The 17,727-nt window shown below is 39.4% G+C and overlaps 1 protein-coding gene across 5 annotated transcripts in view; it reads right to left on the bottom strand.

The window, feature by feature from the left end:
- Positions 1–17,727, bottom strand: part of LOC145353312 (glutamate receptor ionotropic, kainate 1) — a 304,940-nt gene that overhangs the window by 29,969 nt on the left and 257,244 nt on the right. For all 5 annotated transcript variants that reach the window (XM_080203956.1, XM_080203958.1, XM_080203957.1 and 2 more), the window contains 2 exons: positions 16,686–16,804; positions 11,864–12,081 (listed from right to left, as the gene is read on the bottom strand). In XM_080203956.1, the coding sequence (XP_080060082.1) occupies positions 11,864–12,081; positions 16,686–16,804 (337 nt within the window). The remainder of the gene's footprint in view (positions 1–11,863; positions 12,082–16,685; positions 16,805–17,727) is intronic.

Below are 17,727 nucleotides of genomic sequence, written 5' to 3'. Positions count from 1 at the left end.
CTCCGGGTACTCCAGTTTCCTCCCACAGTCAGAAAGACGTGCTGGTTAGGTGCATTCGTCATGCTAAATTCTTCCTCAGTGTAGCCAAACAGGCAGCGGACTGTGGTGTCTAGGGTAACTTCATTGCAGTGTTAATGTAAGCCTAATAAAAGCAAATTACTGCAGTTGCTGGAATCTGAAACCAAAAGAGAAAATGGTGGAAAATCTCAGCAGGTCTGTTAGCATCTGTAAGGAGAGAAAAGCACTGACGTTGAGAGTCCAGATGACCCTTTGTCAAAGCTGGGTTTGGCAGATCAACAAACAACAAAGGCTATTACAGCATTTCTAACCTCGTCACAGTTCCAGATCTTCAGGTATTCTTGGGTATGGTGAATCAGCTGCCAAACATGACTCAAGTCATTGATACAACTACTGGGGAAGATCCAAGCATGCTGTTGGGATGCACAGCAGAAGCCAGCTTTCAAACAGATTAAAGACATACTGTTCTCATCAGATAGCTTGGCTCACTATCACCCATCCTGATTGACCACAATTGTAGCTGATGCCACATCTCTAAGACTAGGGGCAGTCCTGCTTTAAGAACAACTGAATAGGTATCATTGACCCATCTATTAGATGTCTGGGCACTATTTGACACAGAAATGAGATATGCAGTATATGGGGAAGGAAGGTCTCATAGCCATGTGGGTTTGTGAGAAATTCTCTGACTATATAACTAGACTGAAAGAACTCTTCGAGACAGACCACAACCCATTAGTCTCATTGCTGGAAGAAAAGAAACTCACCAGAATGCCCCAGAGTCCAGAGATTCTGCTTGCAACTGACGCGCTTTGCTTACAAGGCAGTGTAATGTCCAGGGCAAGCTGCAGACAAATTAATCAGAGCCACAGTACGGCCATCCCATAACACAAAATGTTAATCTTATTGATGATGTTGAGTCCTATTCCCAGTTTGTGGCAACACAATTGCCAGCAAGCTCCATAAAGTTACAACAGATATGCCAAGAGCATCTGCAGAAGGAGGAATGCATCTCCATCCATCAATGACGCAGCAAGATTGCCCACTGCAGTGCCCCAGTGAAATGACCATGAATATTTACTTCAAACAACAGAAACATTTCACTATAATTGATGATCTGTTGGTGTACGATGGACAGTTGGGAATTCTCAACTTATTCCGTTCAGAGATTTTATGATAAATCCACCATGGGCATTGCAGAATGCAGAGCACAAGTTCAAGCTGCAGTAACATAGTCGGGAATATCAAGAGTGATTGAAAAGATGAGTTCACACTGCCTGGTATGTGCACTGCACAAACAAATCCAAAGGAAGCCCCTTATCCCCATTCAGTTCTATACCAGACCATGGGACCGTTAGGGAATGGATCTATTTATGTACAATGACAAATCATTCCTCATTGTATTGATTGCTTTTCCAGGTGGGTTAAAATGAGCCATTTACAAACAAAGATCATAGAGTTAGTCATCAGATTATTGAAAGAATTATTGCAACATTTGGCATTCAGGACCAGGTGGTATCCGACAGCAGCCCACAATTCGTCAACGATTGCTTCAACAATTTCTCTGAAAGTTACAGATTCCAGCATCTCATGAGTTCCCTGCAATACCCTAATCCAATGGTGAGGCAGAAAGGGGCTTTCCCACTATTGATACTGACTTGAAGATTTCCAATGGCACTTTGAACGTTCAGGCCTAATTTACCGCAATGTGGATTATCGCCATCTGAACTGCTGCTGGGCAGAAGGCTTTGTAACAGTTTCCTATGCTACACAAGAAATTCATCTTAGGGTTAACAGCCTAGAACTATCAGAAGGTTAAATTTGAGAACAGTCCTGCAGCAAACTCCACTTATAATAGGAGGTATTGTACCAGAAACCTGCTCAGGCTGAACAAAGAAGACAAGGTATGGATAAGAAACCCAGGCAGAGAAAGTGTCATCAGCCAAAGGGATGACAATCAACAATCTTACTTAATACATATCCCTGAAAGCACATTCCTTGGGAAATCCAGATACTCAGAGTCGAATAGACAATGCATCAGGTACTGCAATTCTTACCGAAGACCAACAAAATTGAAGAAAACAGGTCCAAAGTGAAACTACCAATCTTCCAAGCCTCACAAGGAGACGATCAGCAAGATCTCCAGACTGCTTCGACCTATGAAGTCAGAGGCTTGAGGGCAGAAGGGGTAGTATGTAAATATAAATATATTTGGACAAAGACAAAAGAGGCTGAAAGGGTTAATGTGTGGACTGGAGAAACCGTATTGCTCACATGATGATGTAAGAGAGTCAGATGATGAAGAGTCTGAAGGAGAAAGTTCAATATGTGATTTTTATTCGGTAGCGGGATAGTATTTATTGCCCATTCCTAATTGTCCTTGAATTGGGTGGCTTTCAGACCGCAGTGAAGAGTCAAACACAGTGTTGTGGCTCTGGAGTCATATGTAGGCCAGTCCAGGAAAGGATGGCAGACTTCCTTCCTTAAAGAATATTAGCGAACCAGATGGTTTTTCAGGCAATCGATAATGGTTTCATGGTCATCAGTTGATTCTTAATTCCAGATATTTTTTATTGAAATCATTGTCCACCATTGGCTGTGGTAGAATTTGAACTTAGGTCCCCAGAACATTAACTGAGTTTCTGGATTGATATTCCAGCAATAATGCCATTAGGTCATTGCCTCCCCTTGTATATCTGTAAATAGCAATGTTTGTATAATAAACCACATATTGTTCAGACATAGGGATGTCTCACAAGCTTTCTTAGCCAGTCAAAACCAACATACCACACACGTCTTTTAGAATTCAAAGGACATCTCTGTTGGTGTCTTTCCAGTTTTGTAGCTAGCTTCGGAGAAATGATAACATTTAAATTAACACCAGAAGGTGTCATGTCTTTTGTTCATATTTCCCTTTTGTAAGAGGCTTTATTAAAAACTCAATGCAAAGGTTTGAAAACAGACATGTGCCTTTAAAATAACTGTGCTGAAAGTCTCTAATACCACAATTACATGTTTGTGACATCTTTCTCCTCCCCAGAAAGAATGGAAATATATGTATTCCTATACGAGAAAACAAAAGATATATACAAATGTTTGACATTACAGTAACTGACGCAATGCACTTTCCTATTGTCTTCTTCCTTTTCTATTATTTCCCAATTATTTTCTATCTGGTGGATTCCCTTTTCCCAGCTTTTTTTTTTACAACAGTTTGCATAGATTGTAACTTTGGAGCTTCTCTGAGCTCACTATCTGTAACTTTTCCATTATTGATGCTTCAAAGAATGTGCCAGACAAATCTAAAGCAAAATCAATTGCTGCATCTTCACCTGCAGGCATTTTCTGTCCACTTTCCAGACTAAACCTTTTAAATTCTCCCTTTTGAGTGAGAAGGTTAACAATTACCTCCTTCTGTACCAACAACTCACTCCTGCTTTGGTCCAAGTCCCTTTTTGCTGACACAAGTGTGCCATTAAGATGTTTTTCATGTTTTAGCAAGAACGTCTGATACTCTTGTCTGGTTTGTCCTTTGAATAGTTTCAAATCTCTCAGGTTTTCCTCATTCCATTCAGATCAGGACTTATTTAATTCTTTTTGAGCTAAATCGACAGATGCAGCGTTTTGAGCGTTGGTTATTTTTCTCCAACACTTTAAGCCTACCCCTGAACTCACAAATTATTTTATCAAAGTCATGGTTTGCATTAGGTTCAGTTTCCCTTAGCTTCTCATTTGCATAATTAGCAAGTTAAGGGGTAGGCTTAAAGTGTTGGAGAAAAATAGCCGAAACTCAAAATGGACTGATGTGTGCAACTACTTCTTGACAGTCAGAGCTCATTAGTTCATGGCCAGCTGTTAACCCTTTAAGTATACTTTGAGATCTCAATCCTTCCAAAGGACATTTTGATTTGGGACTTCAACAGATCCCCTTTCTGCCTCTTTTAATTGATTTGGCATCCCCCTCACTGTCCCTGGATATGTTTATGCATTTTTATAGAATCATACAGTGCAGAAGAGGCCCTTCGATCAGTCGAGTCTGCACCGACACATGTGAAACACCTGACCTTCCATGTAATCCCACTTACCAGCACTTGGCCCAAAGCCTTGAACGTTATGGCATGCCAAGCGCTCATCCAGGTACTTGTTAATGGATGTGAGGCAACTCACCTCTACCACCCTCCCAGGCAATGCATTCCAGACTGTCACCATTGTCTGAGCAAAAATGTTTTCCCTTATATCCCTCTAAACCTTCTGCCGCTCACTTTGAACTTGTGTCCTCTCGTGACTTAACCTTCAACTAAGGGGAACAGCTGCTCCATATCCACACTACGCATGCCCCTCAATCTTGTACACCTTGATCAGGTCACCCCTCAGTCTTCTCTGCTCCAACAAAAACAATGCAAGCCTATCCACCCTCTCTTCATAACTTAAATGTTCCATCCCTGGTAGAATCCTGCTGAATTTCCTCTGCACCCCCTTCAGTACAATCACATCCTTCCTATAATGTGGTGACCAGAACTGCATACAGTACTCCAGCTATGGCCTCACCAAAGTTCTATACAACTCCAACATGACTTCCCTGTTTTGTAATCTAAGCCTTCATTGATAAAGGCAAGTATCCCATATGCCTTTTTCACCCTACTACTAACATGCCCTTGGCCTTCAGTGATCTATTGACAAACACGCCAACATCCCTTTGTTCCACAGAACATCCTAGTGTCATGTTGATCATTGAATACGTCCTTGCCAAGTTACTCTTTCCAAAGTGTATTACCTTACACTTTTCAGGGCTAAATGTCATCTGCCACTTATCTGCCCATTTGACCATCTCATTTACATCTTCTTGTAGCCCAAGACACTTAACCTCACTGTTAACCACCTAGCGAATCTTTGAGTCATCCACAAACTTACTAAACCTACCCTCCACTTAGTTTTTTAATAAGAATGATGAATAATAAGAGACCCAGCACAGATCCCTGTGGTATGCCACTGGACATGGCTTCTAGTCACTAAAGCAGTCTTCTGTCATCACCCTCTGTCTCCTATAATGGAGCCAATTTTGCATCCATGTTATCAAAGTATCCTGTATCCCACCTGCATTTACCTTCCTTACAAGTCTCCCATGTGGGACTTTGTCAAAGGCTTTGCTGAAATCCATATAAACTTCATCAACTGTACTAGCCTCATCTATACTTTGATGCTATCTGTTTAATTTTATGGGTTCTAGCCTGGCCATTCCAACTTTTGGGTTGTATCCTTTACCTCTGAAGGGATCCTGAAGTTTTTTTTAGCTGTCTGCAACTTTACACATTCCTGTTACTGAAGTAGTTCAGTTTGCTCAGCCTCTGTGGACTACTTCTGAGCTTCATTCAATAACACCTTCCAGACTATGAGGTAATTTTCTAGCAGACAGTTGACCCTCTGCATGGGCAAGTTGAGATTGAAACCACTGTCATCAGCCAAGTAACGAGTTCTCTCTTTAAATGAATTTTCACCAATTGTATCTCAAAGTCCAGTCCTTTGACTATCACTTGGAATTTGTCCTGTTTCTGTGTGGCAAATTCTTAATTCTCCCTGCCAGCAGTGTCTGTCAAGAACCCATATCCTAGAGAATGTTAATCTCCTTTCCTGTTCCTATGGAACCACAGAGGACCATTTCTCCTTTACATACAAAATTCTGATAGGTCGCTGTGCTTTCCTTTGCATTGGCACAAAGTGTTGTGACGATAATGACCACTGAGATTTGAATACTGCCTGTGGCTTTTTTTGCATTTGTGTGACCTGGTTTGCTACAGGACATTGTCCGAAAACTCTGCCTTTAACATTTCTTCTTTTCAAGGTTGAGAAGGGGTTTCACATGTGTCCCCATTCTCTTTTCCTTTCCCTCTGCTTCCCTCTTATCTTTTCCCTGCTGATACAAACTATTTGACAATGCCTCCTTGATTCAGAGGTCTGTGAGTCAATTCATAATCCTTGATTTCATGGCAGATGTCCTTGCTGATAAAACCTTTTGTTCCTCAAGCTGCATTTTAACATTGTAAGAAAGGTAACTTTCAAACTCCGCTAATTACACTAATTCTCTTCCATCACATGTCAGCTACATCAATAAGGCCAATGGCGAATGCAATCTGTCCAACTCTATCAAATTTCAGATGCGTTTGCATGGGCAGTTTATGGGAGCTCTGCAATATGTCTCTGGCATGAGTTCATAGAAACTCAGGATTGAATCCATAGTTCTGTTTGTTTTCAGTGGTCATTTCAGGTGTCATTGTAGAGAACATCTCTTGGGTTTTTCTGTTAACTGACCTCGAATCCTCAGTATCCATACTTCCTGGGGTTAGTGTAGCTGATTGTCTACTTTACTGAAAGCAGTAAAGAAGGATTCTACATCTCCCTCTTTGACTTTGGGAACAGATTTGGAGAGAATTTTAGGTCTTTGGATTTTTGGTAGCATGAGAAGGTTTCCTATTCTTCACTAATTCTGCGGTTTCAGAATAGCAGTTGATTTCTTAATGTCTTCATCTTTGTACTCCTTTGGCAAGAACCCTCTCTGATGTTGTTTCTCAGTGTTCTTCCTGTGATTTCGCACACAAATTGCTGTTTTCAAATAGACTTTATGCAATTCTAAAACATAAAATGGCTGAAATGTTAATTTAATTAGGTATTGTTCCACCAAGCACAGAAATTAATTATGTTGCGGTCCTTTGAAGTTCTTTCCCATCATCTGTTCCTTCAGAAATAAAGGGGTTTGTCACACCTTTTAGAATTCAATGGACATCCTTGGAGGAGTATTTTCATTTTTAATGACTTTTCATGCCTAGCTCCAAACATAGGGGTCTGATGAGGTTTGACTAAACATGGAAGGTGGCATGTCATTTGTCCAAACTTGCATTTTGAAAAATACTTTTTAAAAACGGATTGTAAAGTTTTGGAAACAGAAATATGTCATTAAAACAGTTATCCTTAAAAATCTATAATACCATAATTACACATTTGTGACAATTGCACCCAAACTTACTCACATTAGAGTTAATGGGAACAGTAAAAACCCATTAGACTCAATTGTGCTTTGAAAGACAAAGCGGTCACATGTTTTATGATACCCTTCAATCACTTCTCTTTCAGGAGAATAAACAAATTCCTGTTCACTTCAATGATCTTCACTGGACAGCTCTATTATTATTATTTGGATGAAAACCTAATTCTTGATTTGCTCTTCACTCCTAATTTGTAACTTTTGTCCCTTGCTGCTTGAAACCTTAGCCACAAAAAAAACAATTTACTTCCACCAACTTTTTGTATTTATCTATATTGTTCCAAGACATAATGAAAATGCCTTGAAGTCTTCTCTTGTCCAAAGAAAATAAGTCCCACTTCCTTCTCATCATAGCCTAAACTTCTGATATACAATACATTTATTGTTTACCTTTGTACTTTATCATAGGTGGCCGGAACTGTAGATAATTCTCCAGATGGGGTCTGACTAGCCTTTATATAGTAATAAAGCACCTCTTTTGATTTGTATTCTATCTCTGTTAAAGTAACCCAGCATATTATTTGTTTTTGTAAAACTAGACCATTGATTTATCTTTTCTGGATCAGCATGCTGTATCTCTGTTCCATTTAACAAAAAATTCCTCTTGTATATATCTCTGCATTCAATTATTTCCAAAACCTATTTGAGAGTTGCACAGTGCAGAATCTCAATAACATACATGACTCTATCCTGAATCTTTGGTTCATCAAAGAAACTGATTGCTTTTTCACTGCAGGGTTTGATGGGATATGTATGAGATTAGTCCACCTCTCCAGCTTCTGTGTCTAGAATCTCAAGTGTAATAGTAGAAAAAGACCAAAACCATTTCAAATATGCGCAATGCGACAATCGGAAACAGATTATAACAAAAATTTGCAGTTGTATAGTGCCTTTAATATGGAAAGTATCTCAAGGTGTTTTACATGATGGGGGTAGGCAGGAGAAAAATGAGAAAAAACAAACAAAAGAGTCAAGGCAACAAGATGCACGAAAAGTGATAACAGTGACAACACTTCAAAACAAATACTTAATTGACTTGGAAACACTTTGGCACAATTTGATGTTGTGGAACATACTATATAAATGCAACTTCTTTCTTCAGTCAAAGACTTGGCCAAGAAAGGTCAAGAAAAGCAGGAAAAAACATAAAAAAGTAGATGCATTTATAACGTGTTCCAGAGAATAAAGTTGAGACAGCTGAAAGTCCTGCTATCAGTGGTACAGTGAAGGGATGTGCAATGCATGAAAGATCAGAGTACAAGAATATAGGACAAGATGCAATGCTGGAAAAAGTTGCAGACACAGAATGGGGTGAGACTATTGAAAGATCCTAAATTTAGTGTGTTAGAGGAAATGGCGCTAATGTGGATTGGAATGATAGATGATCAGGACTTCGGGTAGAATTTTTTGATTTTTTTCCTGAGCGTTATTTCCTGCTGGAGAAGCAGAGGGCAGCCCACTAGCTACCTTTCTGGGTTATCCTGCTGTATTTTTAAACACTTGGGGGAAAAGAAAGGAAGGGCGGGTCTCACAGCATATCATGATGACGGGTGGACAACCTCTGCTCCTGACAGGTAAGAGTGCCCTTTAAAAAAACAAAATATTCTTCAATGGACACAGGACCTCTCTCTCTGCATGGACATGGGATACCCCAGAGAACAACTCTTCCCCAGCCCCCACCCACTAACCTCACCAGGCCACCCCCATGCAGACACTGGACTTACCCGTCAACCCCCGCCCCCCAGGAGAATCTGCCCTGTATGGACATGTGACACCCATACCCCAAAGCTCTCCAATGGGAGTCCCCCCACCCCAGCTTTGCCAAAGTACTGCACATGCATATTGCTCTCCCCTGGCGGTTGAATTTACCTGTGTGACCCCCAAAAGGTTCTGTTCACCAGGTCCCTGTTCATCAAAACCTGTTATAAACCCGCCGAGGTAGGGGAATGATACAGCAGGGAGACCATAAGACATAGGAGCAGAAGTAGGCCTTTCAGCCAATGGAGTTTGCTCAGCCATTCAATAATGGCTGATATTTTTTTCATCCCTATTCTCCTGCCTTTTCTCCATAGCCCCTGACCCCCTTATTAATCAAGAACATATCTATCTCTGTCTTAAAGACACTCAATGACCTGGCCTCCGCAGCCTTTTGTGGCAAAGAGTTCCACAGATTCACCACTCCCTGGTTGGAGAAATTCCTCCACATCTCTGTTTTAAAGGATCATCCCTTTAGCCTGAGGTTCGGCCCTCTGGTTCTAATGTTTCCTACTAGTGGAAACATCCTCTCCACATCCATTCTATGCAGGCCTCGCAATATCCTATAAGTTTTAACAAGATCCCCTCCTCATTCTTCTAAACTCCAATGAGTACAGACCCAGAGTCCTCAACCATTCCTCAAAAAACAAGCTCTTCATTCCATGGATCATTCTTGTGACTCTCCTCTGGACCCTTTCCAAGGCCAGCACATCCTTCCTTAGATATGGGACCCAAAACTGCTCACGATAGTCCAAATGGGATCTGATCAGAGCTTACACGGCCTTAGAAGTTCATCCCTGCTCTTGTATTCTAGCTCTCTCGACATGAATGCTAAGGGATGCAAATGAATGTTAACAGCATTACAGACCTTTCATGGTGGAACCCATTACATAATTCCCAAGGGCAGGGAAATCCTGCTGGTACAAAAGCCACGTTGGGACTCCTTTTGGATTCTCTGTCCCCTCAGGCTCTTCCTGCCTGCTGAAAATTGGGGCAGAAAATCCCCGCCCCCACCGTCCCCCATAATATGGGATGGAACTGGGTAGACAAGATTTGAACTTGTTGGAGTGTCTGAAGGAATTGGTATCAGAGGCTGCAACCAGGAGGATATCATTCATGACTCTAGGCAGTCTTGATGTCATTAACATGGTGGCAGCCAGCCTGAAGGGATTTGAAAAAGAGATTTGCAAGAGCTGGGCACTGAGCTTGCTGCATCTGGGGAACTTGGAGAGAAAGTGAAGCTCAAATAAGGTTGGTAGCTGCATAGAATGAAATGGACAAGTGAAAATGTTTAAGGACAAGAATGATAACCAAAGTCTGCTAATGTTTCTAATACCTCCCCCACCCTGTGACCCAACAGATTTTGCAACAAGGACTGGGAGGTACATTTTTCCAGGCTCTGTTTTGCCTTAGGCCTTGCAGACAACAAATTGAATTATCTGTTTATTGCTTTCAATTTTCCATAATGAACAAAGCTTCAAGAGAAAACCACATATTTATTGATGACACATATCAACCACATATTTAGAATTGGTTAGAGGATGGAGATAACCTTTCAAGAACAGAGCAATAAATTTGGAATGAAAATTCTGTGTCAGTACTTGTAAAATGCAACAACTTGCTTTACTGATTGATGTAATTTTATCTAAATGAATGCACCCTACTGGCATGTATTTGTGTACTATAGTTAGCTTTGTTAATGTGCGATATATTTTCATGTGGTGATTCTGTTTGTGTAATGCCACCCTTAGGGCTTTCATGAAATGTGCTTTGAAAGCCCAATAGAGTTTACCCTGGTAATCATTTCTTAACAGTAGCTGGAATGGGAATGGGCATTTTACATTGTGATCTCTGCCGAGTTGTAAAGCCTAATTGCTTCTTGAGTAAAGACAAAATGGATTAAATGGGCATACACAGTGTGTAATCATATCTTGATTCTGTGAAATGAGAGTAAGCATTTTTAAAGCCAAGACCTGTTTGCAAATATCAACCAAAAAGATAACTGTCACTTAAACCTTATATGGTCAAATAAACAAGAATGCCCAGGACCAAAATATTTCAAAAGTGCAAGCCCAAATCAATTGTGTTGCTCTCCAATTTAGTATAAAGCTCAAATCAGGTGTATGCAGATCCTCCAGGGGTATTCCAGGTGGGCACAAAAAATCTGCTTCTTTTCCTGTTTCATATCTGGTAATATCACTCTAATTGCATTTTATATTTTAAGCAACATGCTATAGTGGCCTAAGAACAATTCTACAACTTTTACTGTGCTTGTAAGCACAATGCTTCATGTGCCAAGGGCTTGGAAGTCATCAGATCTTTCAGAAAATTTGGTGAAATGGACAAAAGATCCTATAGTCCTCAATGATCTTTGCCTTCTGAGTTCCTGCTGCATGCTGTGTGAGTGAGATGTTTTGAACTAGAAGTGCGAACTTGTAAACTTTTCATTTTGTCCTTTGTAAATTAAAATATCTTAAATTCACAGCCTAAAAGATATCACTAGGAGTCATCAATAGACATTATTTGCTGCTTTAAAGGAGGTATTAAACCATTTATAATGCTGATTAATGTCTGTGTTTGAACTTTGGACGAAGGGTTAATATACAAATATGCTAAATATTTGTTTGTTCCTGTCACCAACCATAATTGGTCTACTCTATACCTGAGATCTAAAACATACTCTGTTTTGCAAACTCCAAAATTCTATGTAATCTATTACATGAACCTTCATACTTTCAACCACAGCTGCAACTACATTAAGCAGAAAACCCAAATTCAGTGACTGGAACAATAGAGTTCCTGTTGTTTAGGCATGCTTTACACAAAGCTGCTTCTAGATAATGAATAACAGCTTCTGGATAATGAAATAACAAGACTGTAGCAACTTAGGGCATAACACTCAGCTAAAATCACAGCTCCAGCTTGCATGTAACCTCAATGTCCAAAACCAACCAGCTGAATAAGACACATCTCAAGTATATACTGTTTGTATTTGAATCACTTTCACGATCATATAGGAAGCTTATACAATGTAAACACTAGTATATGTCCTACCTTAAAGAAAGTCATTGTGGATCCATCCCTGACGGCACCATATTCTATTTTGGTTTGCTTCGCCAAGTCATCAGCTGAGTCTATGGGAGAATCCATTCTTTCCACAGTCAGAAAGGCAGCCAAGTTGGCAGTGTATGATGATATTATAATTAATGTAAAAAACCACCAGATTCCGCCCACTATTCTGGTGGAAAGAGCTTTGGGCATCAGTTCTGATCCTGTCACAATGGTGGCAATAAGAAAAATTATGTTCACAAACTGAGGACAACTGAACAAAACACCATCAAAACCATCCAATTTAGCAAAGAATTGGCATTTATTCCATTTACAGCTCTTGTGAAATCTAATGGGCAGGCAACAGGAAACATAAATAGCTCATTTACACAGTGTACAAGTATGAATTTTGCAATGAACACTATATCATTGAAGACAATTGAGTATTGAGTACTAACATTGAGGAAGATACAATAGCAGCATAAGGCTTTAGGACATCAGACCAGTCTCGGTTCACCAGGATGATACTAGGGCTGTGCAATTTTAGTTAAGAGAATACGCCTAGCGTACTGGGACTACTTCCAAGAGGAGATTTGATAGTATTTATCATTAGGATGAGTCTTCTTGAGTGAATATTCCACTGGTTGGCGGTTGACATGTGCTCATTAGTATAAAATTACCTCTAAGGAAGTGAGGAGAAACAGTACAAGACATGTATTTATGTAGAGGACAGTTGGAAGGTGAGATGCTTTGATACATGGAGAAAAATTTGGATGAGTGGTTGAAACAGAGAAAGGTACAGGGCTACACGGACAGCAAAGTATTGTTTAATTTTGTATTGCACTTGAAAAGAGCCATAGACATGGTGAGGCAAATAATCTCCTTCTCCTTTTGAACCATAAACCTTTAGGGTTCAATCATTCCAAGACATAGACAAAGCACCTGGACAAACAAAAAATATTTTATGGGAAATGTGAACAATTGAATTAAATATAAAAAAGGATGGACAATCTTCATTCCTTTTCAGAACCATTTTCATTGAGCAACTGCCGTATAAACTATGTATTTCAAACAACATTTTGTTATTAATTCCTTTATTCTGTTTAAAATAATTTGTTTCTGAAATGTAACAAGAAAGGACAGAAACAAATTGAATTTTGAAAGCTTAAGCTAATTTGAAAAACAAATGAATGTTCTCAAATATTTAGGAAGGTACCCAAATTCGGAATAGAAATTAAGAAGAAATCAGACACTTCATTTACTAAATCAAAGAAAACTGGCATGTCATTGTATCCTATCTGCGACCCAATGGGTTACGTTCACTCCTATTTCAAAGTAAGGACTTAAGGATTGGGTTGCCTCCCAAGTCAACAGAGGTTGAGATGTAATACAATTAATAGACAAGATAACGGTAATCAGTGTCTGTAAGTTGATGGTCTAGCCAGTTACCATCTACACTCAAGACGTCTGCGTGTACTTACCATGTGAACCAGACAATTCTCCCTTTTTCTCCCTCCGGTTTTCTCTCCTCTCCTGAAGGTTCTGACCCTTGCTAGGTTCCAGTTCCACAGGCAGTTGATGCCCTGGCACCTCCCCCAATGGTCACGCTTCATGGTATTGAAGCACAGTGGCGTCACAACCAAGTTCAATCCCAATGTGTATATCCCAACTGTGTTAACTGGATTGTGAACAGATGTGGGAACTCTGGCCGATTCTTTCATCCTCTTGATCAGGAATAATTGAGACCTACTCTAGCACTCCTGCTGCTGGCACAGCTGAACAGACCAGAGCTTTCTGACTTGTATGGCTTGTAGTGTATCAGGAATATCTTTACTTTGGGGAAAAGCCTTTGAGGAAAACTCATAACCAGATTACATCAGTAATTGTCAGGTGCTTTCATTTTTACATTTTTACAACAGGTATTGTTTACACCCTCAGCCCTGAGGTCATTCCTCCTCCAACATCCTCATCAAATTATCTCATTTAAACAAGAAGACATGTTAACAGCCAAGGTGACACAGGCAACTGAAGTTAACTCTAAGACAGAAATATTGGAGAGGTGAATAATGATTCCAGGCAGAGCCTTGCAGTCAGAAGAACCTGTTTAATTGGACTACTGTAAACTAGAGATAAATAGAGAAGTAGGTTTAATATTTGGGCCATACTTAGAAGGTACACACAACTTAACCCTGCAGTAGGAAGTCCAAGGAAAGTCTCCTTTTATGATCTCAAGATTCTATTTTTATAGTGGCTTAAATTGATTGGATACACAGTGATCTATGAAGGATAGCTTTGATGTAGTTTTATTGTAGCTTTAAATCTGGATTAATAAATAAATTAGCAATAATAAAAGAGAGTTTGCATGGTGCAGACATTTAGATGCAAAGGCAAAAGATTTTTTATGGTGTCAAGAAATTTGGTTCAGTGTTAAAGAATACTGAATACTTGTTAAGAACAATACTTGTTAATTCACAATAGCCATGAAAGCCATGCTAAAGGGTATTTTCAGATTTTTACAGTTGCCATTTTCTTTAAAATTACAAGCTGAACTAGTTTCAAAAAATCTCTGCGCTCGTCAAAGGAATCATAACTACAGGTTTTAAAGGTGAAGCATGTACCTGGATTTTCATAAAAACATTTCCTTTTCTATTCAATTTTGAAATCCTTCTACTTTCACCAGCCAGATTTGTTTTTAGGATAAATAATATAAAAATTATTTCCATTTGACAATTTGTCTTGGAGTGAGTCAGCAAATTTAAAATTTAGTGAGGGTCAGATCTGCTCAGTGACAGTACTTGCTGAAGTCTCTTTAGTGCCTTATGGCAGACATGACAGCCAATCCTGATCCAGACTTTGCTCATGGTCTGTAGGAAAGAGAAACTCCGATCATCACAATAAAAATCCAACATTTGCTCTCATGCAAAGACCACAGACTTTCCATACAGAAAACTCAATTTTTTTTTGCAATAATTAGTAGGAGTTAAGCATGATGAACTTACTTCCACAGGTACCACAAGTTCGCATTGACAATTGTTTAAGAATCTCTTTAAGAAGACAAGCAGAGCCTGGTTGGGGCTGACTGTCATGTATCCAAGGTAGTGGCAACTATCAGACACGACATCCCACAGTTTGCTGTGGATGATGGTAAACTCCAACGTGTTTGACATGCATGGCTGCTATACATTCAGTTTACCAGCCACCCTGGTTAGGAAAATAAACTAGCTTTCATCAACACACATACACATGCAACCATCACAAACACACAGATGCTATACTGTAAAACCTGATGATAATGTTCTTTTAATTCAGCCTTAACAGACCAGAAATGCCTGAAACTATAACATGCTGTTAATTCCAGTGAGACTTTGTTTGTGGTTGCAGAAGTATTGTTCAGCGGGGTTGCAGGCTAAACTTAGTTTAATTACTTCTTAGCTGTCATTGCAAATGTATTCTGATGGCAAGAAAACAATTAAGAATACTGGAATGAGAGATAATAGCTTGCTGACAATTTGCAGCACTAACATAAGCTGTTGAGATTTTCAGTAAAATACAAGCCCAAAACATAATGTTTATTATTATTTTTGTAGTTCCACTTTACAATATCAAAAGTGATCTTATTCCTGTTTTACACATTGTCTATTTGCTTGAAGTCCTGTGAATCCATTTTCACTCATAATATCGAGGTTTTGTTTTATATACAGGAGTTCTGATGAAGGGTTGACATCTAAAATATTAACCCATCTTTTTCCTTCTTCAATTGCTGACAGGCTGTTAGGTATTTTTTATATATTGGATGATGGGAGCTAAACGGGTTGAAAATTATTTGATTGCCTGTCAGAGGTCAATTTTCTCAGGTAACCTGTCCTAGCTGAGCTGAAGTGTTAAAACTCAATAGTGATGAGCTTCTGTGGGTATTTCTCCAAAATTATGACAGACAGTGGGGAGGAAGAGCCACAAAAACCTCCTAAAAATCATGGGAACTCTACTTTCGAGTCAGAGATCCCCATGTCATTTATGAAGAATTTGAAATATATCTACAGTTGCAGGGACTGCATGTGTTAAATAACTTTTCAACAGTAGTTGCATACCTTATGTTTCAGGGTAACTGCTATTCTCTCTGTTTATGGTATATTGTAACTATGATATTTATGGTAGTTTTCAGACAGATGTTAACTAAAATATCAAATTTTGGGAAGAACTGAAATGAAGTTATTTCCTTACAGCCAAGATATATAAGGAAATGTCCACATTTTTCATTCATATTCTTTCATGGATCATATTTGGTTGCTATTTACTCAAATACATTCACAACAAAATATTTCATTTCATTTAAAATTGAAGTTCTGTCCATATGAAACTTTTACCCCCACTTAAAACTTGATCTATTTGACTAAGCCATGTAAACAGAGGCGCAAATGTGGCATGCTCCCATCAGAAAGTTTTGAAGCATATCAATATATAATTTTCATATCAGTCACTGATGTACTCAAAATGTTTTGCGCCAAATGAAATTTGACCCTCACCAGGTTTTACAATTACTTGAATCCTCTTTAACCTTTAGTACACTAAGTCACACATCTTCTACATGTTGCATTTTCAGTTTTAAATCCTACCTTTCCTCAGTCAGGAATCCATTGTTATTTTTCGTAGTTGAATGTATCTTTGCACCAATAAAATGTACCTATCTCAGTGCTATTCACCATTATTCTTGTTAATGTCAGCCAGGTTTTACAGTATGGAGCATAGTTGCTGAGGATGGAGCTTACCAAGCACAAAGGCCCCCAGCACACTGTGGGATGTGTGTAGGAATGATGTGTGACCTATGTACCTTGTTGCATGAGAGCTCCAACTCCAAACCAGAAACTATTTAGTAAAGTAAAATTGTTTTCCACCACATCTGAGTCAGGATTGCACGGGTGGGGATTGTACCACTCGTAGGGTGTAAACCTGTGGTAGTTAATAGAAACAGTTTGTAAATATCAGATGAACACACAGTGCTCCAGCAAATACATCAAATATACAATAGTGCTTTAAAAGGCAGATCAATAAATGTTCTAGTTTTCTGTAAGTGCGACATCACTCATTATCATATATGGCAAAAGTTTACAGCTGTATTTATTGTGTGGTCATGGTGGAGTGCTTAACATTTTCTAAATTAGAATTGAGGTCAGGAAGTATTCCCATCAGTTTTCACCCCCAGATATTTATATTCTGCAAAAGCTGCTCTAGACTGCAGTACAACCATTAAGAGAAAGGTCACTTGTAGCACTGTTTTCAGATTCAAAGTGCTTTTTGAGAATGACATTCAGAAAGCACAGGATATTGTGAGGGATCAGTACCAATTGAATATGCAGTAGCACTCTAAGGCCACAGATGCTAACCCCCGAATACATGCTCAGAGATTACGATTAATCCATGCGCATTGCTTTTCATACAGAGAACATGCAAGCTTTGTGCTGCCTGTTAATTTAAATGAAGTAACGTGCAACTAGCACTGACAGAGAGAGCTCTCCAAGGACAGGATTTTAGAGCTGATATGGGGGGCAGAAGCAAAGGCAGGCATGGAACTTTCTGATGCTTCCCACCTCGGGGTGGCGACATCCAATCATATCCTGGAGGTTGATTGGTGCAGAACAACTGCCTGCCCATTAGTGGCTGGTAGCTCATTAACTCAGTTAAGAGACCAATTAAGACCATTAATCAGAGGCTGACTGGAATTTTACAGTAAGCCAATGGGCACCCAGCGATGTCCAGACTCTGGTAGCTGAGTGGAGATAATCTCCCGATAGCAAACCATGGACCAGTGCTGCAGCATCATTTTGAGGGCCCCCACAATGACCATACCTCCCTAGGCACAATTGTGACTGCAG

The sequence above is a fragment of the Carcharhinus amblyrhynchos genome, chromosome 15 (assembly GCF_965287045.1).
Source record: "Carcharhinus amblyrhynchos chromosome 15, sCarAmb.v2.hapA, whole genome shotgun sequence".
In the NCBI taxonomy this organism is placed as follows: Eukaryota; Metazoa; Chordata; class Chondrichthyes; order Carcharhiniformes; family Carcharhinidae; genus Carcharhinus; species Carcharhinus amblyrhynchos.
Note: the sequence above shows the minus strand (reverse complement) of the source record. Positions and strands in the feature narration are given on the sequence as shown.